At 48.1% G+C, this 24813-nt stretch overlaps 10 protein-coding genes across 10 annotated transcripts; 5 read left to right on the top strand and 5 right to left on the bottom strand.

Annotated features, from left to right (window-relative positions):
* Window positions 1-173: 173 nt before the first annotated feature.
* On the bottom strand, window positions 174-1960 carry EDB91DRAFT_564332 (pyridoxal-dependent decarboxylase). The gene is made up of 3 exons (XM_041327725.1): window positions 1423-1960; window positions 632-1372; window positions 174-572 (listed from the first exon to the last, which is right to left on the bottom strand). The coding sequence occupies exons 1-3, from the start codon at window positions 1796-1798 to the stop codon at window positions 190-192; spliced, it is 1500 nt and encodes a 499-aa protein (XP_041175172.1). The 5' UTR covers window positions 1799-1960; the 3' UTR covers window positions 174-189.
* Window positions 1961-3744: 1784 nt separating this feature from the next.
* EDB91DRAFT_1295584 (uncharacterized protein) lies at window positions 3745-5498 on the bottom strand (the record flags this gene model as incomplete). Its single annotated transcript, XM_041324912.1, has 5 exons — window positions 3745-4391; window positions 4443-4636; window positions 4702-5050; window positions 5108-5233; window positions 5307-5498. The coding sequence occupies 5 exons, from the start codon at window positions 5496-5498 to the stop codon at window positions 4236-4238; spliced, it is 1017 nt and encodes a 338-aa protein (XP_041175171.1). The 3' UTR covers window positions 3745-4235.
* A 131-nt stretch (window positions 5499-5629) lies between these two features.
* Window positions 5630-8822, top strand: EDB91DRAFT_1145022 (SPOC like C-terminal domain-containing protein). The gene is made up of 19 exons (XM_041319162.1): window positions 5630-5786; window positions 5846-6043; window positions 6097-6214; window positions 6268-6376; window positions 6431-6533; window positions 6583-6666; window positions 6717-6898; window positions 6949-7051; window positions 7106-7240; window positions 7285-7339; window positions 7392-7480; window positions 7532-7660; window positions 7716-7824; window positions 7878-7970; window positions 8029-8135; window positions 8188-8283; window positions 8335-8394; window positions 8448-8468; window positions 8521-8822. Exons 1-19 carry the CDS (start codon window positions 5721-5723, stop codon window positions 8605-8607), a joined length of 1944 nt encoding a protein of 647 aa, XP_041175170.1. The 5' UTR covers window positions 5630-5720; the 3' UTR covers window positions 8608-8822.
* A 176-nt stretch (window positions 8823-8998) lies between these two features.
* EDB91DRAFT_1225256 (thioredoxin-like protein) lies at window positions 8999-10011 on the top strand (the record flags this gene model as incomplete). The annotated part of the gene is made up of 4 exons (XM_041320965.1): window positions 8999-9199; window positions 9234-9308; window positions 9358-9682; window positions 9736-10011. 4 exons carry the CDS (start codon window positions 8999-9001, stop codon window positions 9861-9863), a joined length of 729 nt encoding a protein of 242 aa, XP_041175169.1. The 3' UTR covers window positions 9864-10011.
* Window positions 10012-11010: 999 nt separating this feature from the next.
* Window positions 11011-12030, top strand: EDB91DRAFT_1145016 (Isochorismatase-like protein). Its single transcript, XM_041319161.1, has one exon. It carries the CDS (start codon window positions 11086-11088, stop codon window positions 11701-11703), a length of 618 nt encoding a protein of 205 aa, XP_041175168.1. The 5' UTR covers window positions 11011-11085; the 3' UTR covers window positions 11704-12030.
* A 6-nt stretch (window positions 12031-12036) lies between these two features.
* EDB91DRAFT_564039 (RNase P subunit p29-like protein) lies at window positions 12037-13335 on the top strand. The gene is made up of 5 exons (XM_041327724.1): window positions 12037-12261; window positions 12322-12593; window positions 12650-12813; window positions 12870-12971; window positions 13024-13335. The coding sequence occupies exons 1-5, from the start codon at window positions 12211-12213 to the stop codon at window positions 13254-13256; spliced, it is 822 nt and encodes a 273-aa protein (XP_041175167.1). The 5' UTR covers window positions 12037-12210; the 3' UTR covers window positions 13257-13335.
* A 38-nt stretch (window positions 13336-13373) lies between these two features.
* Window positions 13374-14887, bottom strand: EDB91DRAFT_1145001 (mitochondrial carrier domain-containing protein). Its single transcript, XM_041319160.1, has 7 exons — window positions 14720-14887; window positions 14482-14664; window positions 14188-14434; window positions 13966-14133; window positions 13817-13913; window positions 13699-13767; window positions 13374-13645 (listed from the first exon to the last, which is right to left on the bottom strand). The coding sequence occupies exons 1-7, from the start codon at window positions 14757-14759 to the stop codon at window positions 13415-13417; spliced, it is 1035 nt and encodes a 344-aa protein (XP_041175166.1). The 5' UTR covers window positions 14760-14887; the 3' UTR covers window positions 13374-13414.
* A 4472-nt stretch (window positions 14888-19359) lies between these two features.
* Window positions 19360-21316, bottom strand: EDB91DRAFT_1144983 (uncharacterized protein). The gene is made up of 4 exons (XM_041319159.1): window positions 20925-21316; window positions 20743-20874; window positions 20553-20692; window positions 19360-20501 (listed from the first exon to the last, which is right to left on the bottom strand). Exons 1-4 carry the CDS (start codon window positions 21231-21233, stop codon window positions 19460-19462), a joined length of 1623 nt encoding a protein of 540 aa, XP_041175165.1. The 5' UTR covers window positions 21234-21316; the 3' UTR covers window positions 19360-19459.
* Window positions 21317-21399: 83 nt separating this feature from the next.
* EDB91DRAFT_563450 (inorganic phosphate transporter) lies at window positions 21400-22451 on the top strand. The gene is made up of 7 exons (XM_041327723.1): window positions 21400-21508; window positions 21577-21686; window positions 21743-21779; window positions 21833-21852; window positions 21903-21971; window positions 22025-22220; window positions 22274-22451. Exons 1-7 carry the CDS (start codon window positions 21460-21462, stop codon window positions 22348-22350), a joined length of 558 nt encoding a protein of 185 aa, XP_041175164.1. The 5' UTR covers window positions 21400-21459; the 3' UTR covers window positions 22351-22451.
* Window positions 22452-22571: 120 nt separating this feature from the next.
* On the bottom strand, window positions 22572-23165 carry EDB91DRAFT_1056306 (mitochondrial ATP synthase g subunit-domain-containing protein; the record flags this gene model as incomplete). Its single annotated transcript, XM_041313996.1, has 3 exons — window positions 22572-22622; window positions 22672-22898; window positions 22949-23165. 3 exons carry the CDS (start codon window positions 23163-23165, stop codon window positions 22572-22574), a joined length of 495 nt encoding a protein of 164 aa, XP_041175163.1.
* Between the last annotated feature and the right edge of the window lie 1648 nt (window positions 23166-24813).

Here is a 24813-nt window from a genome sequence, read left to right as displayed (position 1 = left end):
CAGCCACCCGGTACCCTGGCGCCGTTCGGTACCGAACACACACAAAAATAAGCGTAACATAGGCACAAAAACTACAACTCATATGGCCACTTTTTCACCCTCAATCACCATCACCTCGTCACTCGCACCAAGTAACATCACGACAACACAGGTCTAATTACATGACCAACATATCCTTATATACTGCATCTAGTAAGGTCCACTACCGTGTCCATATCCTTTCGCAGCAAAGCTGCACAATGCGCGCCGAACCTCGTCTCCACCAACTTTGCTTGTAGTATAAACCACATTACTGAACTTGAATCCATTGAACTGGCTCGCTGCGCATATCGTATATGCGCCCATGTTATCAAAGCCAAGCCAGTCCCCAATCTGAAGAGCGCTTGGCAATTCAACTGCCTTGCACACGCAGTCAATAGAGTCACACGTCGGCCCCCATAAACTGCAGAGGGACAAAGGCTCCGAAGAAGAGACATGGAATGACCCTTTAAGGGAAAGGACGTAGGGGTTCACAGTCTGGTGATCAAACATGATGCAGTTGAATGCGCCGTACACCCCTTCGTTGATGTAGTCTATACCACCAAAGTAAGTTGAGTGACGGTATAGTGGTATGAGAAGGTTATCCACATACACATGACGCTTGGTTCATCCGAAGTTGACCTCGGATCCAGTGGCTCCAAAGAAATCTCGTTCATCGGCGCCCTGCGTGCGATGATGTTGGCGGCGAGGCTGAATGCTCTGGACACATAAAAACGGCCAGGCTCCGCAATTAGCCTGATACCTTTTCGGTCAGGGAAGTATAGATTGATGGCGTCGGCCAAAACAGATGCGGCGGTTTCAAATCGCGCATCTTCAAACCCGCCGCCGACATCAAGTAGAGTGAATTTGTAACCAGCTTGCGCCCCCATAAGGAAGGCGTCGCGGGCACGCCTGATGGCATCCCCGTAGATGGTTGGGTCATAACATCCACTCCCAACGTGGAAACTGACCCCAACCACATCTAGCCCGAGCTCCTTAGCCTTGGACAAGAGGCTGGGAACAACCTCAAGGGGTGCTCCGAATTTGATACCGAATCGACAGATACTTTTGGAATCATCCGCGAGAATACGGACGATAAGTTTGGCACCCGGGTGCGCACGCGCAATTTTATACAATTCATCGGCATTGTCGAAAGTCATATGGTTAACACCGGCTTTTGCAGCGCTCCGGACGAAAGAAGTTGCTTTGCACGGGTTGGCAAAAATGATCCTCGATGGATCGACGCCACCGATACTGAGGACCTGAGAGATTTCTCCATTGGATGCGCAGTCAAAGCCAGCCCCCAAAGCAGCGAGAAGCCTTATAATGTATGGATCCGGGTTGCACTTGACCGCTAGTAAATTGGTCAGTAGTTAAGGGAATGACCAAAGGCGGGCTACAGACCGTAGTGTGGGACAATCTCTGGAAGATTCTTCATCCATCGCTCATGTTGGCGAAAGACTTGGCTAAGATCAGCGACGAAAAAGGCTCTTTCTGCATCAACCTCGCTCGTCGCCCCTAGCATTGCGGCATCTATGATGCCCTTCCGAAGATGGATTTCGGGGTGTCCCCTGAAAAGGGGCGGTAGGGAAGAAAATATTTTCTCATCATCTAGCCGGTTGTCTGCAGCAGGGTCATTGGTTGCTACGTCAATCAGCGCTGGTAGGTCCTTGACCACAGGGTCAAAAGAGGTGTCTGAATGTCCAGAAAATTTTTGGAAGTTGCGTGAAATGAAGTGGTCGAGTGGGTTCAAGGCAGAAAGGACTTCAACCGGAGACATCGGGGGATGGTCCGCGGGTGGTAGAACTATATGATCGGACTGGTGTATAACGGAGTCTTGCCCGCAGCCGGCGGTGTGAGTGGCTGGCGTGCTTTTCAAAACCTCGAATTACCGAACCAGAACCGCTGGTCTCTGAGGAACCACGGGCTAGTACGGCAATAGAAAGGTTCTCTTCAGTAAGCGGTGGGTTCCTCGCTCCCTGTCCGGCGAGGAAAAGGCTTGAAGGGTAAAGGTAATGTAAAAAAAATCAATCGAAAAGGAAACTAAGACGAGAGTGGAATCAGTGGACGAAACGAGTTAGGCGAAGCAAGGAAGTGGGTCCTGTCAAGGAGGTTCGCCTGAAGCGAGGTTTAAAATCAAAAATGCCACCACAGCATGGAGCTTTTAGCTTACCACGAACAGAAGACCACCTGGCAATGCGGTGGACAGTCAGTATTGGTTGATATCTTGGGAGACAAGAGAAAATGGAGACGAACTCGAGGGTCAAGAGACGGAGATCACTGTTCCTTCCCTGATCAGTAATGATGGTACCGAGAGTCTCTGGAGTCGCTGTTACAACGACTACAAGAGAAAATACGTGATTTGCTGGTGGCAAAGGGTGATTTGCGCCGTTTTGCGGTTGGTCTAGCAAAATTATTGGCAATGACTCGATGACTAGAAGAAATTTTATTGATCCATTAGAAAACTCGGTGTATCAAATTACATAATATTACGGGTGACGTAGTTGAAGTTCCGTAGTTCCGAACTTCATTCTGTACTAACAGCGCCGTGTTATTCATTCCTCCGTCTTCTTCGAACTCTTCTATGATTGCATAGGTCTCCATTCTTGAAGCAGTCCTCGATGCACAGGAAATTCCCCCCTCCATTACCGGTGGTCGGTGGTTGTTCCATTCCTATTCAATAATATAGTCCTCAAGTCACGCCCACATCTGAATGAGTGATATGCAGACTCGATGCATTCAACTAATAGAAGCACCTGTCACGACGGCGCCTCGTCGATCCCGTGGGCTGTAGCTTATATGGCTGTGGCAAAGCCAGATTCCCTATGGCACTGTGTTCGGAACCTAGATTCCGTACCTCGAATCAAGCAGAATCCCAGAGCAGGATATAAACAGGTGTACATGTTCCTTGCTTTCCGTCGAAGACGCTTCTTCGCCGCGTGTTCTTGTCTCCTTGGTCCGTTATAGCTGAGATCAGTATAGATCCATATAGATCTCGCTTCCTCTTCCCTCTATTGACGGAACGCGAGGTAACCAAAGATAAGTTTCTCCCCACGGTTATAAAACTTCACCCTCCTCGGCGAGCTGTCAGTGTCATTGCAGGGCAGTGTGAGCTCTCGTGAGCTCTTTGTTTAGCAGTATTCTCCGATCGGTAGGCGATGACATCCCTCCTGACAGGAATGATTCGAATGCATGGTCTCCTATTTGAGATCATTCCCATGACCCGCTATATCTGGTCCTTGTGTAAGATGGTACTTATACGATCCATTGTCAGGAAGCTGTCCACCCATTGCTCTGTTTGAAACTGAACCTTGATTTTGACATGTACATAACAAGTAGCTCTTTCTGCTGGGTCACATCATTTCCTGTTTCCCCCGCCTTGGGCCTGATACTAGGGTATATACGTGTGCATGCGCAGTAATGAATGGAGCCACATGTTGTTCCAAATGGCTTCAGAAGCTGGGTCGGTTTTCCTCGGGACGCTTCGAGCCTCGAGAGGCCTCGAGCTGTTGGCGGAAAAGAACGTGGTAACGTCATTGCCCCAGAATCCCCATCCAGAGTTATTTTCCAAAGGGATGATCTTATCAAGCAACGGACTACAACGGACCGACCTATAATATGCTTTTTAGGTTTTTAAAAGGGGCCGATATGGATGTGAACTTCGCAGGAATCGTCCGGACTCCGGACCAACAAATAACGACGTTTTGGGCAATGGGCAACCTTGTTCGACGGGGGAGAGGTAATACTTCGGCTAGCGCAGGTTTGGTGTCCCCAGGGTACCCAGCTGACACATGCCCGGGTCGAGGTCGTTTAACGGGGCGGAATAGCCGTGGTGATGTCGAGCGCATATGTTGGTCTGTGGCGGAAATACCTCCACTGGAATGAAATCAAAGGGTCAAGGGGCTGGATACTATCGCTACGCGGGAGCTCCGCGATGGAGATTGAGTTGCTCAGTATTCAAATACGCGATTGGGGTAGCATGTCGATCCCTTGTACGCCGTAACGTCGTGGTACTCTCCGTCATATATTTGCGATTGTCGTTTGGCCCAATGGAACATTCCATCCTGCCAAGCGACACTAACGAAGCGAAGGGTCTCTCAGGATATTCCGTAAAGTTGATAAGGGATGCGAACCGCCATCCATTCCTTGACATCGGTGAGCAGTAACTGCAGAAAAATACTTTGTATGACCAGTCGGCAAGATAAGACTCCAAATCACTAGCGAGGGTGTGCCCAAGGAGCACGGGTGTCCGCGGAAGCAGGTACATCGCGCGACGTCAGTGGCGCGTGAGGCTGAGCGACGTGGGTGTCCCATTCGATCAAACCGCCCAGGGGTAGATGCTGAACTACAACCCTCTTGCCCAGAACTTCTGCCTATGGATAATTCAATGAGAATGTCAGACATAGGGCATGAAGGGTTATCACCTCATACATCTTGAATAACCCATTATTGACTTTCCCCCAATTGGGAACCCCAACGGCGATTGAGTGAAGCTGAGAGGAGTGTTCGTAAAAAGGACCGTGTTTGACTTGATGAATCCGCATAATGGATATGAAGTATAGGTTGCTTTGGGGAAGCGGGGGGTTTAGGACGGAAGCTACAGTAATATCCGTCTGGTCTGTGGTAAGAAGTCACATGGAAAAGATTAGACGATGGACTAAATAAGAAAGCGAATGATCATGCCTCGTAACTGTCCGCTTCCAAAGATATATCCAAGGAAGCTATAATCGTCGAGACCCCAGACGCCATGGCTGCCAGCAGGCTCCAACCTGTAGACATCCTGGAGCTTCCAACACAGCTGGAGATAGCGTACGAAAACGCTGAGGACCAAATGCCGCTCTTCATCTGGCTCAGGTTTGAAAAATCGTATGAGGGTCAGGCAAAGAAGGAAAATAGCGAATGACGATTCGTGGCCAGTTCCGTAGTCCATCCTCAGGAAGGACCCAAATGAAGTAAGCAAATAAGGCTTCAAATATGGAGATGCAGAGGCAAACTTCTCGCCAAGCAGTTTTGAAAGAAGCTCCTCAGAACGCTGGAAGGGTGGTCATCGCAGTGAGCCATAGTTGTCACGCATGTCCGATGGACTCGCCTCCTCTAAGCGAGCTCCCCATGCACGAAATGCAAGATTACCAAAGCGCTGAGGAGTCTGAAGCGGCGGGATTTCATCGACCCAGTCGCTCAAGGTATCCAGGAGACCGAGTATATTGTGGATTTCCTGTGAAGTTGATGAATCATATAACGGTGATGCAATCATGATTGCAGACCTGGCTATGTGTTGGGGGGTTCACTGGCAAAAGCATGTGGCCAACCACTGCTTCACTCAGCCGGTGTAGGAATAACAGATAATCTGAATATCCCTTCGTGGATTTCCAGACCTCCAGATCTTGATCAGTTCGTATTTTTAGTTCCGGCGGAGCCTGACAGAGGGGCAGCTCAATCTGTCTCAATGGCAAAAGCCTCGTCTGTGAGTTCAGTGGCATATCGACACAATAGATGATGGTCGTCGTTGTAGTACGCAACAATGCACCGCCATCACGTGCACACATTCCTTATGTAATACGCGTTCCTCACCTGACCACGTTCTCACCCTATAACTTGTTACTTCACGCGACGCTCCGAGCTCCTGACTCCAGCAAGTTCATTGGCTCAAGAACCGCAGGTATAAACGCGCCTGCTAGAGAAGAACTCACATCCGCTTCACAATGCCTCCGTTTGACGACTGGAACATCATCGACGAAGAAGAAGAACAAGAGCTACAGGACGCCGCAGTGAGTGCTCCTGCTACGTCAAGGCCACCCATCGGAAAGCTCACAGAAATCTCTCCTAGTTTTTTGAAGGAAAACGTGATGTTATCCTATTTTGCATCGACTGCTCAGAGTCCATGCATGAACTTCGAGACGACCCTAATTACGAAGACGTCAAAACATCTCATCTCTTTACTGCCCTTGAAGCAGCGATGCAGATTCAGAAAAAGAAAGTAATAGTAGGCCCCAACGATTCTGTTGGCATCGTGCTATTCAACACAGTGAGATATGCGCCGTGACACATTGAGTTTATGTTCACAACTGGTCGTGGAAGACTCGCTCGTCAGAAGCAAAGAATCATGCCACAGAAATCAAGAAGAACTCCTTCGTTTATCAGCCCATTTCGGCCATAAGTGCCCCGGTCATTCAAGAACTTATTCAACTGTTGGATGGTTTGTCATGTTGACTGTCGTGTAACACTTGAAACTCAACGATTTGCTCCAAGCTGCTCGAGAAGATCCGGAGCTGCTCAAATCCACATTTCCTCCACTGACAGGAAATAAAATGCCCCTGGGTGATGTATTTACGAGTTGCAACTGGGTTTTGCGTGACGGGTGAACATCACGCAGTCCGGTGAACAATTATCATCACTTACACTGTCCCTTCAGAGCACCAAAGACAGCTTCAAAACGCGTCTTTTTGATCACAGATGATGACAATCCACACCCAGGAAGCAAGCAGCTCCTCACTTCCGCTCGAACAACCCTTCTAGTGTGTCTATTTTCGTGAAAGTGTACGGATGGTTAACCCTAGTTTCAAGGATTTGACACAGTCAGGGGTTCAGGTCGAACCATTTTTCATTGCCACTCAAGAGAAGCCGTTTGAACCGTCCAAATTCTACTCGGTGAGAAGCACCTGCCCTAGTTCTCGTGGTTGGCTGACGGTACCCCGAAGTCCGTTTTGCTGCCCAACGTGTTAAACGACGAGGATGAAGACACTGGCGTTCTTCCTGAATCCATATCCATCACGCGCATCGACGATCTTCTATCTCAGATGCGTTTTCATGAGGTGCAAAAACGCGCCATGTTCAGCATTCCTTTCCAATTAGCGGACGGATTTGTGATAAGCATCAAAGGGTTAGTTACTTCTCCTATCAGCTTACTAGACTTCAACATACTCGCTGCAGTTACGGGCTTGTCACAGAACAGAAGAAAGGCGCGTATAAGTACTTCGTTGACCTTGGCGATCGCATGGAAGTAGCTAACAGCCGTACGGTGTATGTTGACGAGGTCCTGCGCTAATTTCGTATCGTGTGCTAGTGCTAACCATTTTCTCTATGACAGGATCAACAAGCGGAAGTGGACAAAACCAAGTTGGTCTATGGGATGTCTCTTGGTGCTGGTCCGGTTGAAGAAGGTAGCGACGAAGAAGGCGAAGGAACTGATACCATTTCTCGAGCTGTTCCGTCGGGAAAACGAGTGTGTATTCTTCGTGATCTCTGTTTAGTACTGACCTCTCGTAGCCATTTTACACTGCAGATGAGATCAAGTCTTTCCGCACGCTGGACCTTGAACCAGGTGTGCTGTGACTAACAGCTCCGGAGTTGCTTCTGATATCAAATTTCAATAGGCATCAAGCTACTTGGCTTCAAAAAACGCAAAGAACTGGCTTTCGAGGACAATGTCAAGCACTCTGTATTTATCTATCCCGACGAACTAGTGCGTTTGCTTCTTGTTTTCAGCTTATTGCAAAATAACCGGTCAATGCAGAAATACTCAGGAAGCAAGCGCACATTCACCGCTCTGCTAAAGAAAATGATAGAGAAGAAGAAGATTGGTCTTGTCCTAGCACTCACACGACGCAACGTCGCTCCCATCTTCTGTGCAATGGTTCCGCAAGTAAGCCCTATATTTCCTTATTTATTGTGCGCTAATCATACCCCTGCCTAACTAGGCGGAAAGTGGCGAAGAAGGGGAATGGAATGAGCCTGCAGGTTTCCATTTGATTCCCTTGCCATTCGCCGATGATATTAGAGCAGCACCACTGGAGGAAGCATTCCGAGGTGAGCCAAACATGCACTACATTTCAATCCCACAGCTAAATTACCGCATCTAGCGTCGGATGAGGTCAAGGATTCCGCACGGGCCTGGATTGACAAGCTCTGCGTTAAGAACGGAGCATATCCGCCTGACTCTTATCCTAACCCTGGTCAGTAAAAAATTCGTATTGAGTCATCCGCTATTATAACCTCGACCTGCGCTCGCAGCCCTTGCGTATCACAATGCCCAGCTACAAGCAAGTGCCTTCCGCGAGGAGTTTGATCCGGAAGCCTTCGAGGATCTTACACGTCCCAAATACGATATGATTCACAAGGTACGTGGATTGTATTCACAAGCACACGATCGCCAAGCTGATGTTGCCCTAGCGCGCTGGGAACCTTATGAAGGAGTGGAAGGGGGCTCTTTTGGCCGACGAGTCCGCGAATGTGGTGGCCGTTACCACAGGATCCAAAAGAAAGGCTGTACGAGCACCTATTAGTTTGATAAGAACGTCTGCTGATGATGCTGTACAGGACGTGTCAGTTGACGAGGCGGAAATCCGCAGTAAACACGAGGCTGGCACTTTGGGCAAGGTGAGTGCTTTAAATAACGATCCGATGTAATGCCTATGTCAACGTTACTGCAGCTCCGCGTGGATCAGCTTAAGGTATGATTTGATAGTTCCTGACCGATCTTCATCCCACTGACCTCACTTCTAGGATTTTCTCAAGAGCAAGAGCCAGCCGATGTCAGGAAAAAAGGCTGAGCTGATTGAACGCGTTTGTGATTGGCTGGATGCTCATTGAGCGATTCACATGCACTCCCACAGATTGAGGACAGCTTTCTTTCTTATTTTCGGTCGTGCGTCTGTGGCATGCTTTCTAGGAACTTATTCTCGAATGCCTATATTCTTTACTATGCCACATAATATCCTTGTATAATGCAGCTTGATATTGCCCTCCATGATGAGCCTCCCCGATGAATGCCGCGGACCGGGTGGCTCCGGTGACGCAATTTCAGAAAATCTTATCTGATCAGTCAGCACTCGATAATTGAGAATTTTATTATCCCAGGAGGACCAACTCAGGACTGCGCTGGTCGATCGATAGCTAGCTCATCCTCACTTGTTCTGCCCAACGGAGCGGTTTCATCAATTCACCAGTCTCACTCGGTCACCGAAATCCCCGCCATCACATCATGTCTACACTCGAGAATCTCGTTGACATCCCGGCCACCCTAGAATTCCAAGAGTTGCTCTCGAAGGATCTCAAACGTATATCGCTAATCTACTTCTGGACGTCCTGGGCTGAGCCATGCGTGCAAATGAACCAAGTTGTCGAAGGGCTAGCCAAGGCATACCCAAAACTGCTCGCGCTGAGGGCAAGTACCCAGGACCCTGTCAAACACCATAAGATTGACAACACAACGCTAGGTGGAGGCAGAAGAGCAAGCGGACATTTCAGACTCCTTTGACATCAGCTCTGTTCCGACATGCTTAGTTATTCAGGTGAGTATGCGTGACACTTCCCTATATCTGGGACTAAGCAAAGGTCAAGGGCCACGCTTTACTTGCTCGGATCGAAGGCGGAGATGCGACCCGGCTTACAGAAACGATTGCAAAGTACTTGGGAAGCAATTCCTCCGTAGTTTCTCAGTCAACGACATCCCAACCTCCTGTTCTTCCGTCATCTTCCGAGACGGTAGCACAATTAGAAACCCGCATGCGGAAGATCATGAATCAAAGCTCGGTGGTTTTATTCATGAAAGGGGAACCAGATGCACCTCGGTGCGGCTTTTCCAGGACTGCAGTAGCGCTGTTGAGGGAGAAAAATGTTACATTCACTCACTTTGACATTCTTAGCGACGAGAGTGTGCGGCAAGGTGAGCTTTCATGTTTTGAGGGATATCAATTGGTTGCTTATTTTCTCGCACAGGCTTGAAGACACTGAACGATTGGCCTACCTTCCCACAATTTATAGTAAACGGCGAATTTGTGGGAGGATTGGATGTGGTGAAGGAGATGAAGGACTCGGGGGAGTTCGATGGCGTTTTCTTTGACTGACTCCGTGGCTGATGTGTACTGTTATTATAAGTCTAACCTTTGAGCAGATACTTGTTAATACTGTCTTGCTGTCAGGCGATAGAATCGGCTATAAATTGTATAATTTAATCTGAAGAGAGTTTGTAATCCATGCATGTAAGTACATGCTCGAATTCGAACCACCAACGTGTGAGATAGCTTCTCATATATACGTATATAATTACCAAGGCGCTTGTTCTCATAATACGGGTGTAGCTGCCGAGGACCGTTTATCTGATGAGGTACCTCGGTAAACAAACCTTGCACTTCGAAGACACTAAGAGCACAAGGTATGAAACGCGTCTCCTCGCCTGCGCATCACCGCCAACAGCGCTTAATCTCCTCGGTCGAAATAAGACGGACTTCCACTTTAGCTGAAATAATATTTGGTCCTGAACGGTCCATAAAAACTTCGCCATTTAAGATCATTTTGTGATGCAAGCATGCGCCTGGGATTGAGGACAATATGCCACTAGGTGGCGAAGTCGCATCATCGTATCAGGCCATACAGACCCGCGAACCTAACGGGGGATGACTGTGGCGACATCAATCCTTTCATGAATGTCACCTGTTCGGTGATTTATATTGTCCGCAGATAAAAAATTGCAACACTTTCACCCGCTCAAGCTGGGACTCTTGTAAGGGTTTCTGCAGAGCGAATGATATGAAACATGAACCTTACCACGAGGCCACATAGTAGCCTTGCGGGCATGCGGCTCATTCAGTTACGGTACTTGGTACCCGTGCAGCCGTTGTGGTAATAATGACCTACCAAGAAGGTCAAGGGCCAACAAGTGGAGCGATTTAATTAAGCATCCTCCTTCCTCGAGGCATTTGCCATCAAAGAGGCTCCGCACTCTCGTTATCTGATACGTGGAGTCATAGTCGACGAGGTTAGGCATCCAACTGAATTAAAAAAGGGGGGGATCGGTAGGAGTTTCCGTATGGTTTTACTGGAAGTGCAACAAGTCGTGTATTGGAAGACGTGAATCAGGACGCGCATTGCGAATAGTTTTGCTTGTCGTGTATGTAATTGAGATGGTTGCGCGTGACGTCACGCAAACAAATAGAGGCAAATAAGCGATAACCCATGTGAAGTCATCCCAGCCTATTGCCTCAAGGCCTAAATGTTTTTACCCGGGTCGCCCATTGTCCATATAAAGTATTGGATTTGTCTACGACTTTTCTCGCTGAGCGCTCTGTCATGACCCGTCACCCCATTGACAATCACCTCAGTATACATTATCAAAGCCCTCCATGTCTCGCTTGCCGTGTCCTTTTACTCCTGGACGTGCAAGTTTGTGTGCTCAGCAGCCCAGCACAAGGCGGCGTCCCCTCTGCTGAGACTGTTCTTCGTAACATTGAATACATTCTTGACCGTGCTCGCTCAGCAAAACAGCCACCTCGTATTATTCATATCCGTAACTCCGGAGAGCCCGGTGATTCAGATACACCAAACTCCCCCGGCTGGCAGCTCGTTTTTCCAACACTTGAGCACGAGTTCGTTATCGACAAGTTCAAAAACAACGCATTCTCTGGAACAAAACTGGCAGATCTCATACCGCGCGACGCCGAACTCATAGTCGTCGGCATGCAGAGCGATTACTGTGTGCGTGCCACTTGTAGCGCAGCTTTGGATAGAGGAAACACCGTCATATTAATAAAGGACGCACACGCGACCTACGATCGCATTGAAGTATGGAACGGTGGCATGGTCACAAAGGCCCAAGATGTGGAGTTGGAAATAGAGGCGGAATTGGAGGAGGCTGGGGTCAACCTGCTGTGTATGTCGGATGGACCGCACTTGTTCAGCGACCGATAACACGCACTTGCGGGTTGGGTGATTGCTGATAGTAACTCCACTTCCCTGAATCCGTTCCTTTCTTTTCTTAGTTTCAAATTCGTGCTGTGAGTTTGTTCTTGTCCGCGCCTCGTTATATCTAAAGGAGAGCTGATTACTCACTGTCTGGAAGCCTTACTCCTTCAGTTATTAGTTCACGTTTAGAAGTCCTATGGCTGGTATGATGGTTTGAATGGTTACCCTGTTGTGGGCAGGCTCCGCTGATCACTTGGTACCGATATTACCTTGGTAGCACTTACACTCACTTACGAAAGTTACGATGCTGAATGTCACGTGATTACTACGAAATAACATCATAAGGCTCTGTCTTGGCACGACTCGACCTCTCCAGCTGCCAGTAGCGGTAAGTAGCTATAGGATCTGAGCGCGCGTTCTATCACGAATCGTCGCGCCTGGCCACTAGGTTACTTATTCTCGCGCCCAACACCATCCGCAGTCTCCCATAAGTTTTCACTTGGTTCAACCATAATGACCATGCCGACCCAAATCGACCCATACAAGGCGCTGGCTCTCGGAACGGTGATTTCATTTATCACTCCAAAGCTGTCGGATTGACCAAGTGCTTATACTCAAAACCAGCGAGTGAAGCTCAACACCGACGCACCATTCACGCCCACATACATTCAGGCCTCACTCACCCGATCAGGAGATCCACAGGGTATATACACGAATCGTGTTAAGAATAAACACATCATCCTAGAAAACCCTGCTCGAGCAAGCAGCGCACAGAAAGAACGCGATTCAAAGAAGGCAAGAAGGGAATCGGAAAAGAAGAAAAGAAAAACTGGTGCGCTAGGACGGAGATCCACATATGCGAAAGGCCTCTGGAAGCTTGAGAACGGGGCAGAAAAGTGATTATTGAGATTTTGAGCGACTGTATGCGGTCTACTGATGCGTTCACCCCAAGGTTTGATCTATTCCTCCCACTCCATCAGCTATGGATGGGATACATGTCTGAACTGTTGGGACTCTCACCTCCATCTTCCGTTCCGGCCACCAAAGCAATGCCCAGCTCGTCATCTATGCACGCAAAGCTGGTGAAGGCCGACTTCCACGGTTCTCTATTGACTGGTATGCAACTTCTGTCGTCATATGCGCATATACTCACATATTTTGTCACTTCCAAGTCTGTCAGAGCAAGAATCCTTGCTTGGTCGGCTTGTCTGGTATCGTGATTCACGAAACTGAAAACGCCTTCAAAGTAATCACTCGTAAAGATCAACTCAAATGTGAATGCTCCCATTTCTCGCCTTTCAATGTAGTTGTAACGCAAAACTTCAGTAATTCCAAAACAGAACTCGATATTCACGCTGGCGGTTCCCCTATACTCTACATTGCCTCAAACGCAATTCGAACCAGCGGAAGCTGTCAGCTCCGCGCTGAGTGGTCAGTGTTCAGCAACAGTCCTGGATGCTCCGCATATTGCATTCGATCTATATGGCAATCAATTTGGTTTTCGATCTGCAGATCGTGCGGGTAGGAAGTTCAAGGCCAAGGAAACGATCGAGTTATAGATTACTCCGCGGCCGACGATACAAACACCTGGTAATCATCATCATCTATTGCAACATATTCCTACCGAATCACACGTCCTCCAATACACTGTTAACCAGATCCGGCCTGGTATACCTGTCCCCAAGCAAGTTCCTGGAATCTGCAGAAGCATTCAGAGTTAGGTGATGTGATAACTAGTGGATGCAGGACAGCCATACTTGTCGTACAACGATAACACACCCGCGCCAGCTACCCCACGAAGGATATTTGCACCTGCCCCAGCTTTTATCGTGCGTGTCAGACACTCAACAGTACCACTCCAGTATACATTTGACCTACCAAACAATGCCCTTGTACCTTCTTTGGCCATGATTTGCCGTCCAGCGTCCATAAAGGACTTGTATCGTACCTACACCCATTAGTAGGTCGAGACATCCTTAACATATGGGTAAATTAGCCCACCTTTTCCCCAGACGTCATCATCATTCGTCTTCTAATGGTGTCAAGCGGATATGCAGCCAAAGCTGCTCCCTGGAGACTTATGTTCAACGTCATAGTAGCTGCACGACCGTCAACCTACTGTCGTGCACATCCAACCCACAGCAAAAGACGCAATAAAGTTGCCACGCAGATTTCCTACTAGAAACGTGTCTCTAATTGTGTCATACCCTCCGAAGCTGTGCAACACGTCAAAACATGAACAATGCCGCTGAGAAAACGTGAACGCACTAGAGACCTCGGTACACGCAGATACCAACCACACTGGGCACGAACCCTCTGTACAGGCCAACAACCCCATCGGAACGGAGAGTCTGCCTGTATACGTCCATCAAACCGGAAAACTGACGTTGTCCCCCTTTAGCTGTCTTGGCGTCAGCAGATAACCGTGTGCGGGCGCTGTGTCGTTGCAGTGTCAATGTCTCGTTGCGTCCCATAACATCATATACGCACTAATCAAGCGAATACACGAAGACTGAGGAAGATGCTCCAGCGGCTGCTCCACTGGCGACGTTTCCTGACAACTCGTTCTGGCTATCCATTCGAAAATGCAAAGGAACATGCTGCATACCAAAAACCCACAAACCGAATTGTTCTGATTTTTTGAAACCAAACATTTGCTTGAAATTGTCCTTGAATGCAAAATTGAGGGCCTGGGTAGGGAAGTATCTGAGCACGTTAGTCCCATTACCCCTCCATACTGTTCCCGTTTGAGAATGTACGTGTACTAAGGAGTTCACAGCGCACAGCTAATGGCCCCTTCTTCTGAGACGGTTCGTTTGAAGCAGTCGGTAATGCCTTTATAGGGGCGGTCGAGCCTTCCGGAAGCAATCATAGCTCCCTGGTTCTGTATAAGAAGTTTGACGCGTTCAATGGGAGCGGCTGCGGTCTTTGATATAGCAGCTGCAGTACCTCCCATCATGAAGTCGACTGATTAACTGAGTCAGTGAGGGCGTAGACATTAATATTTCTATGAAAGGCATACCAAAGAAAGTAGTGGCGTCGGTGGGTTTTGTAGTAGTCATTTTGACGGAAACACTTATTAGTGAAGAGGAAGAACAGTGGAAACACTGGTGAGCATTTCGTTAGCTCTATGGCGCGCTCTTATAGCTCAAGGCTGAAAGAAAGATCCGGAGAGTACGGAGAGTGGTGCACTATGCATATGCTCCACTCCAAGAGGGCAGTGCTCAGGCCAACGTCCTATTCCGTATTCGTCCGAGCTCGTTATATTTACCTTTTCAGATGAAAGTAACTTGTCTGTCGCTTACCAGTTTACAGTCGTATTGAGAGGCACTGAGTTCATGTGATAAGCTTGACAGCAAGCGAAGCCTCCAGATTGCTGCCAACTCGACATCTGCAGACTGCCATGATCTTGTGCTTGGCCAGTTAGAACCAGCGGTTCAGTCAAAATGGCATAAATTCAGCATAAACGCGAACCGCAGCAACAAGTCATTGTGTATTACCAACTCCTGGTAGCTTTTACGGACATCAATCGTTTAAACAGACGTTCAAACACCTGAAGTTCATTAGAGGACCACCGAGAGTTGATGATAATCGCAAAGTATACCAATGATTCAGCCACGTAATTCAAGTGTTGAAATCAGTTGTCGGCCAAGACTTCAAGCTTGCACGGTAGACTCGATTCTTCTACTATAACGGTTGTTTGATAAGACGCAAAGGATGATGCTAAAAGACACGTTGAAAACAGTATCTCCAGTGTCCACCTGTTGTGTGATCAAATCGATCATGGTTTGCTGCAATCACGCAACAGGCGAATACCGGAGTCGCCTGGATCCGACGGGGCATCACGATGCACTTCGGCCGAAGCTGCAGAGGCGGAAGAGGCGGAAGACGAAGTCACACACACAGGACTTGAAGGCCGTGGGGGAAATCTGGGAAGATGGTACCGAAGAATGTGATCCAAGTTGTGTACTAGAGGGTAATAAAGAGTCTGAAGGATGAGAGCAAGGCTCCGGCAGTTGCCGCCTCTCTTCGCTGACCAGTCTATCATGCTTTACATTATCATGATTTATAACTGGAGAAATTTGTACTTAGCTCATATCATGGATCCTGCCTTTGACTTTATCCTTGTCGAGAAGCGCTTCCGAGCCGTTACGACTGTTTTGCGAAACATAGGTCATCGTCGTGATCCGTTGTCTGATCTCCAAGAAGTCCCTTCCACCTTGCGCCACATCGTTAACCTTCTCACCTCCGGTGACATTTTCAGTCTTGGTCTTGAAGCAAAGAAAGCTATTGCGGTCAACTCCTGCCACAAACAATCCTCCAGCATCCGAAGAACCTTGATATCCGCTCCAACGCGAGGAGGACTCCACGGATACACCGCGCCATTTGAGCCCGGGAATTTGAACCACATGCCGTCAAATGCCAGGAGTGAGCGAAGCTCTTGACAGCACCAGCAACACTTTCTTCCTACTGCAATGATATTCTCGGCGTTGCCTGACGATCTGGTTAGTAAGTGTCAGCTCAGGCAAATGTTGATCATAAGGCTTGCCGGTTCGAGTAACTGGTCCAGAGCTGCAACATGATGATCTTGAAGGGATATCTCAAAGGCCACGCGTCTCGAAGAAGTAGAGAAGTACGTGAGGAGGCCCATCAATGTTGCCTCTGTGCGAATGGTGCCGGGGAAGGTTCGTGGAAAATAGGGTTTCAGAAGTGAATTAACTCGACCTTTGGAGGTTTCACTGGGGTGACTTGAATATTGCTTAAGATATGCTTCGCAGATGTCATTCAGGTTGGCGATGTCAAGACTGGTATGAGGAATTTCGAGGCAAGTTCACCACGAGTGATTTTGGAATATTTCGGTGATATCAGCGACTCTATAGCTGCATGCCACGCACGGATGGCCCTCAAGTGCCGTAAGACACGGCTTCCGCCAGACTCGCGAGGTTCAGGTTCTAAGTCATCGGACTCGTCTGAATTATATACGTCTATATTAAAATTCAATAGTAGTGCGGTACCATGACGAATGAGCAACTTACCTTCATCCCCACCGTCCTGGCCACCTGAGGTGGTTATTATATTTGACCACAAAGCAGGTCTTTACGACCCCAGCGCTCCAATAGACGTAGCGATACAGCCCGGCACAATGATCTGTGACTCTGTCGATTGCCCTCTTGAATTCCTCCCCGTATTCCCCTCCTCCATTTTCTCGGTCAGCTTCGCATATGACTCCAGTCTCAGGATGACGTCGCCGAGGAGCCAAGCCTAAAGGTGTACTGTGTTGCTGGAAAATTCCAACTGGGTGACTTCCTGGTCTGGTGGTCTTTGAGGGAAACGTCGTTGCTATGAATGATGAGTAGTGGTATAACTTCAAGTGGTCAATATTCGCACCTGTTCATGATGATTTTTGAGATCTCGTTACTTCCTCCAACTTTGACTCAGTTAAGGGAGAATGGGGATAGAGATTTTGGGTGACCACCAATATCTGGGGCCTCTCGTTAACCCCATCGGGGACGATTGCGCCTGTCGCTGCAATAGCTTTCTTCGTTTCAGGACTGAAAACGTCGCAGGGGGTGAGAAGGTTAACGAAGTGGCGCAAGAAGGGACTTCTTGGCGATCAAACGACGTATCACGACGATGACCCATGTTTCGCAAAATGGTTGTAACCGCTCGAACGCGCCTCTCGACAAGGGCAAAGTCAGAGGGAGGATCCATGATATGATCTAAGAATTAGTAAGAGTAATAGACAAGACGGGATTCAAGCGCCATCACATACTTATATATTCGTATATATACTCCAACGAAAATGAGTCATATCTCTGAAAAAAGCTGCTCGAAATTTAAACAAACGAACGTATGCGACGGAAAGAGAACGAAAAGAAAAATATGTGTATGAAAGAAGAGATGCGATGGGGTGTTGCATGCAGAGTACAAATGCGATGATATGTGTACATCCGCGAAACAAAAACTTCGAGGCGGCATAATGTTTATGTTACTAGTGGCGAGTGCTTGTGGCGATATTGATGATGAAAATGATGGCGTCCACGTCCCTGCATATTTGCAGAGCCTGTTGATAATGAGGACCGTTAAATAGCGCGATAATTTTTAGGAAGACGTACCGGAACTCAATAATGTGTTACCTATAGTTCCATGATCGCTGGAAGCTAAGCTACCACGCAGTATGAGCCGCCGCTGCTGCTACCAGATTCCTCATCCATAGGCACCGAAGCAATACTAGGTGTTGATTCCTGAACTTGAGAGTTCGTGAAGAACGCAGTAAGAGGAGTGAAGGCATCCATTTGTTACGAAGAGAGGATGGCTTTTGAATAAAGTTTCAAGGTAATAAGGCGCAATTGCTCTGAAGCTACAGGTCGAAGAAGGGCGACTGAACCTAGAGAAAAAGAGCAAATAATCACGACATTTTATACATTCGCAGCGGTCCACGACATGGGCAAAGCAAAGTTTCGCGTAAGTATAGGTACAACCTAGTTCACCGGAAGCGTGTGGAGAAGGTCCGGTCTAATTGTCTTAGCCGCGTCTGTAGTGCATTTCAAGGGTACGACAGGATAAAACAGCTTAGGCGGTCGAAGCGCTAGCGTGTCTGCGAGCCTATCATCGCAAAGACAATAAGAATCATTTGAAGGGGGATGGTGGCTTGGAAAATGGAAGGATCCGATGATGAGGTCGATGTATTGACAATAAGCTGAGTGGTCCGAAAAAGGAAGTGGAACGCCAACGCGAAACAAAAAGCATGACGAAACTTTATGTAACTCGCCTAGCACACACCATGGTCCAGACGGTCCACAGGTACGACTACGATGCTCTACGACGTCGGACAACCTGGAGATCCAGTAGTCCTTATCCCGATGCTGCGGATGCACAATGTACCCGTAACATTGTGACTCTTCAGCATCACGGTCAAAGGAACGAGGTACTAGGTGACCTGAGGCCTATAGTAAGCACGGGCATATTCACTGTTCCAGGCTGAAATGACTGTAATTTGCTCCAATTTCGGTGCGTCGCTCCACCTGTCATCGGGCCCTAAACTTCATAGTTCAGAGACCGGTAGATAGCAGCTGCTGTCTGCAAGGTCTTGTTAACAAGTTCCTTAAAAACAATAAGACAGAGAAAACGACATGTCGTCATCCTAACTTGGACGAACCTACGAATGTTTATCCCTTTCACACTTCTGGTCGAGGGATTCTGCATTCTAGGGTTATCATGGTGCCTTCAGTAGCTTGTGAGGTGAGTGGTCAATCATAGATTCGTAGTGTATCAATCTAGCACCCAAGAAGTTTCGAAGTTCCTTGCATTTGTCAGTGCGTTTAATCTCAACGCATCATCTGCCCTAAATTACTAGCATTTGAACCTTCATCGGCTTCCGGTACCGGTTCGTCATTGATTTAAGTGCGTCAAATAAATCAAACATGTCGTGTATGATACTATGAAATGTCTCGACAATGCAGACACAGAAAACAATAAGTAAAGGAGATCCGATGAGCTCTAATTATTTGCCAATTAAGTTACGTTGTGGGAGAATTCCGCCGCCACTCGGTACCCAGTCACTCCAGTTCTTCATCGAATCTGCTTTCCACTGGCGCAGGACCAGCGTCACTACTCTTGGGTATAGAGACACGTTCCTCGTGCTCACTAGGAGCTTGGCCCTCGGCATCAGATACATATCCACTGTGAGGAGGTCGTCCTTCAGGTGCCTTCTCCTGCTGACGCTTGCTTGGGCGTGACGAAGCCGTGCCATCATCATGGCTTATCGACGACGCTCGCTTTTCTGGCTGAGCAGAAAAATAATCAGTGGATATATCAACAAATAAATCAAGACACTTACCGCGTAACCATTCTGACGAGCTCCGGTGAAAGAACTATTGGCAGGTTTGGTGTAAGAAGGTGGAGCCTTATTCTCGTCGTCATTATCGACGACAGCATCTTGATACAGGTCCTCATCCTCGTCTTCCTGTTCCTCTTCTTCAATGCTAGACCCATCCTCCTCCTCCTCGTCCTCTTCTTCACTGACATACCCAGCGGAACGGACAGCTGCCTCGACTGGACCCCCGCGGTCCATTTGCTCGCTAGCGACGAGATAACGGGCGCATAGCATTCTGACATCATTCCACCACTCCATCATATCCTCATGACTACGAGAACGGAATGACCAGGCATGCTGGCCACCCGTCATGGGCAATTTGAAGGAGCCATGTTTAGTGGTACCTGTGCCATCTTTGCGACCCTCGATGTGGAATTTGTGAGACTTTGAAGACGGTGTTGAAGGAGGACCAAGCGTGCACGCCGGAAGGAATAATGAGAATATGGGTGTTTGACTGCCTGTTTGAGATGGGTCAGATGTCGCAAACTCGTGCAAGAATCCTGCAGGGGTGAGGACATAATAAGCCTCGCGATAGGTCCTTGTAAACCTCTTCTTGCGGTCGAGATGTCCAGTATGCACGGCTATGACAGAGGTATCTTCTTTGGAAGGGTACTGAATTGTTTCTGGATTTCGCAGAGGGGTCTCGGGATCGAGAAGATGATCAGATCTGGCTGAAAATGATATCCACTCTCGGTCGGGCGTAAGTGAGACCATGTTCCGACCCATGGTGTGCCACGTATCCTGCACTGAATCGGTCATTCGAGATCGCCACTCATCATAGGTTTGCCACGCCGACTGAATGGCGCGCACTATTCCTTCCTCGAAGTGGGCAGAATTCTGTTGCATGATGATGATGGACTTCTGAAGAGCATTTTCCTCGTGTACCTGCTTCTGTAATTGTCTCATGACCGCTATATTGGCAACATAACTAAGACGCGTCAAAGGGGCATTTCATCACATAAAACCTTGAAGTACTCACGGGTCGCTCTTATTGGTCACGGTCATCGGGGTATTCTTAAAAATGCTGACGCTCGTTGCCAGTTCGCTGATCATTCGTCCGGAGAGCTCGCGTTCTTTGGCAACGCTAGTAGCCAATTTGCCGGTGTCGTTTTGAACATTCTGGCCGGACTTAAGTTGTGATACGTACACTATTTAAACAGAGTACCCACCTTTATGTGGGCTTTAATTTCTGCGTGTAGTTTCTGTAGATGTTGCACGATGGAGCTATCAACGGTTCTACCCAAGTTTGCATGCTGGTCTGCGATGAGGCGCGTTTTGTCGCGAATGCCATAGTATACATCCTGACGCGCGGTCTTAAAAAAAATAGCAGAGCTACCACAGGTCTCCATACCTGCAGGCCACCTTCGCCCAGAAATTGGTTTCCTGAGCGGAAGGGTACTTGGATGACTGCGCCAAGCTTTGTGTATTCCTTGGCGATATTGTTCTCGATATCGGCGATTCCTTCAAAGTAACTGATGAGCTGCTTCACAATAGCTTTCCAGGAGACGAATCGCTCGATAAGAATATCGGATGGGCGTAAATCCTGCGGGGCAACATTTTTCTTGATGAGCGACTGGTTACGCGACGCTGTCGAGCCGTGTTTGCTAGCACGCGAGATAGAGGTCGCGCGGGATATAGTTGTAGCCTCGTGGTTAGACATTGGGTTTACTCGAGAAGAGGGATTTAACTGGGAGCCTCGCCGAGTTGGGCTGCTTTATTGTTCAGTTTATCGTGGAGTCGACGTCATACACTAAACCTTTTGGGAAGTGTGTTACTGTGTCACAACGCAGCATTGGGTGTCACATAATGTCATCACGCTGCTTTCCAAGCCTTCCTCTTAGACTCACTCTTATTTTTTTCGGAGAGACTACGTGGTCAACGTCAAAATGAACTCCGGAGTACAGAACATTGTGATTTCTCTGGGTGCAATGCAGGGTGAGCTGACATACGCTCAGTTCGGAGACTTTGCTAACTTTTGTGAAACTTCTGTGACGTGTTCTTAGTTGCCCGTCGAATCCCATTCGATGACCCGGAGGTTCTCAACTATGTTCGCATAGGTTATGTTGCAAGTCAAGTCATCATTATGGGCGTGTACTTCTATGTTTCCTACAAGGTCAGCACCACGTTTTAGAACACATACATGGTATCTGAATACGTGTGCCAATACAGATTAGGCAGAAGAACGACCAGACGGTCTTGAAATATGGTTAGTCTCCGTCTTTGGTTTTTCTTACTCTCTCTCAATTACCCTCTGTACAGTTGATGGTCAAAATCCCATGGTAATATCTCATACATGTAACAAGCAATACGATGGGCTTACATGGTTTAGTCACCCGACTCGGGAGGACTCGTAACCACGACGGTCCGCGACTATGACCTGTCCGAAACGTCAAAACTTGTGCGTCAACTTCTATAACAACATGAATTTTGAATTTATTCTGCGACGTATAGCTTCGTGCTGCGTACTTTGGTGTCGCCATGATGGGCTTCTTCCATATCTACATGAAGTACACCCAGCCTCTCTTTATTCAAGCCCTTATGGGTTTGAAGAATCTGTACGATGCAAAGCCTGTTGCTATCCACCTCCTTGGCAAGGCTGCGGAGGGCGACCTCAAGAGACCGTTCAAGACTGCATCGATGTTCGGAGGTACGTAGATTTATCTATGTGCCTGTCGTGTTACTCAATTGTTATGTTCTTAGCTGCAGCTGGTCCGCAAACAGACGCAGCAACGATTGCAGAAGCAGAAAAGAAGATTGGTGCAAAGAAGGAGGATTAGTGAATCTATACTTTACACTCTCTGGCTGCTCTACATGGCTTGCATATCTATCTCATCCATGACATGTCAATTTGGTGCAATATACACCCACCATCTGTCATGAAAATTCGAAGGACGAGAAACGGCGGCAGCATAGGACATATTGGAGCGTGCATGAAATGTCTATGCAGTGTAATCAGTGCGGAACACGATGACATGCTTTCACTGATAAATAATGATGTCTACTGGAGGTTGTATCCGACAAGGCTTCTCCGTCCGACAATCTCCCCAATCTGTCAACAAGTCAATAACCGGAGTACCACACGCCAGTGTCAAACCAACCTTGAAGATACCGTATGCTTCCACGGCATATATGCCGACCTTGGCCCACTCTCCGGAGCTGAGTATCCCTCGCCAGTACGCCGGGCTGCTAGCACGACTCCATAGCGTTGAGTATGCGCTTCTCACCACGGCAAGATCGGTGGGAGGTTGCAAACGCTCCGCCACGTAGACCTGCTTCAACAATTCGCGAGCTACAGACAAGTTATACATCACAGGTTGGCGGTATGCTGAACTGCAATTAATATCTGCGAAGAGCGAAGTATCCAAGATGACGTACATCCAAGCATGGTTCCAGCGCGCTCGCCGAGGGGACCAAGGAACTTTTTTGAGCTCTCCCAAAGCTTTTCTGCAGCCTTTTGTGCGGACCCGAACGCGTCCTGCGCTTTCTTCTGTGCTGTCTCCGCATTTGAACTTGCAAAGCGTGAAGACTGGTTTGGTAAACGACGGGGACGAGCAGCCTGTCTGAAGGCAGATGTGGAGACTGCAGACCGCATCTTAGGTGTGTCCGAGCAGATTAACCAGAGAAAGGAATGTAAGTAACGACGCGGAGACAAACGATGAGGAAATAAAGAGGGTGGGAATTTTTGTACAACTACCCTTTCCCGGATATGTCCGACGCGCGAGTCTCCTGGAACCTAGCAGACCACCCACCTCAGTGGCCTAAGTTCCGCTCGGTTTTCCAGCAGGTAAGGCTAGTGCTCTCTACAAGAAGTTTCGTGCTAATCGTGCAGACCCCCCATGTAATAGGAACATTGCTGCAATTTTGCCTTATAACCGGAACACTTGAAACTTGAAGCTTTACTAAATAATCCTAAAATCGGTGGTGTTCGTTTCTTACTTTTGAAGCTATCCATTTACGCAATGAATTTGGTCCCAACCATTTGTATCCTGCCTGTCGTCAAATCGCTACTTGTCATGCAGCACCTTTCGGTGGGTCACTCTACATGTTTACGCGCATAATCGAAACGATACCGCTGGCTGGCAACTCCTGGTCCAGTGTTTCAGGTGGCGCGCCTCGTTATTCTTCTGCAATGTGTTAGACCATCCTGAACTCTTGTTTAAAATGCAACAGTGCGAAGCATTGTTATGATATTTGCTATTGGCATGGTGGCAAGCCCTTATCGTGTGTCTTGTTTCTGAATAGCTTTCAAATCATATTCGAAAGGTCCATGTATCTGAAATGCAAGCCTGAACAGAGATTGAGAATCTCCACTTTTCGTTGTGGTTCATGTCTTGGCTGCTGTGCTGCAACCAGGCGAAGGTTAGTCTGTCATCACCTCCGTCCCTTAGGCGGTGCCTCCTAAAATACTTTTCGCCTACAGAGCAAACCTGAATGCCGTCGCATGAGGACATGGTAGCTCGTCGAATAGATCAATAGTGTTGATGAACAGTAGGCGTTATGTATCTATGCGACAAGCTACCACATTATTTTCTGAACCCCAAAATGTGAGGTGCGTGCAGTATATTCATAACTATAGCTCATAGTCACCGGCAACTCCGAACAGATCTCAAGATTGAGGTTAGTGCAGGTCTCGTATTAGTGCCCCTTTCAGTCCAGCTTCTTCGTGGTCTCTCACGAATATTCCGCTGATTCCGTACCATCTCGAATGATGACGCTCCAGCCAAATGTAGTATGTTATGTTGCTTCTTCCTCCCGCAATAGTATACGATATTTGATCTTCTACCAATGTCTAACTTCGTGCCAACGGCATCTGCTGTGATTCTCTATATGAGGATACATTGAGAGGCATGTTGTAGGTCATCATGTCATCATGACAGTCACGGTCCACGGAAGAATAGTCCCGCTGATTCTGTATATCGGCGGCGGCGGCACCAGTGAAAGAGTTAGGTTTGATGTGGCCGGTCACGTCAGTTGCTCCGTAGAACATGACTGTGCGTACTCGTTCCTGGTCATTTCAATATGACATTCCCTGCTCCAGATAACAACTCGTTTGTCAAAATGAATATCGTTTGATCTCCGCGGCCCACGAGAGTGTGAACAGATGAGCCATATCGTTGGTCGCTTGGGGTCCCATCATGATGTACAAAAAGTTTAATGCGTCTCATTGTAAGTATTAAAGGAGTACAAGTGTTGCGCCGACTTACTGGCTGCATCACGTATGGCAGGCGAGCAGAATTCCA

The sequence above is a fragment of the Suillus paluster genome (assembly GCF_016628075.1).
Source record: "Suillus paluster strain FC165 chromosome Unknown EDB91scaffold_44, whole genome shotgun sequence".
NCBI lineage: Eukaryota > Fungi > Basidiomycota > Agaricomycetes > Boletales > Suillaceae > Suillus > Suillus paluster.
This window is presented reverse-complemented; position numbering and strand designations above follow the sequence as displayed.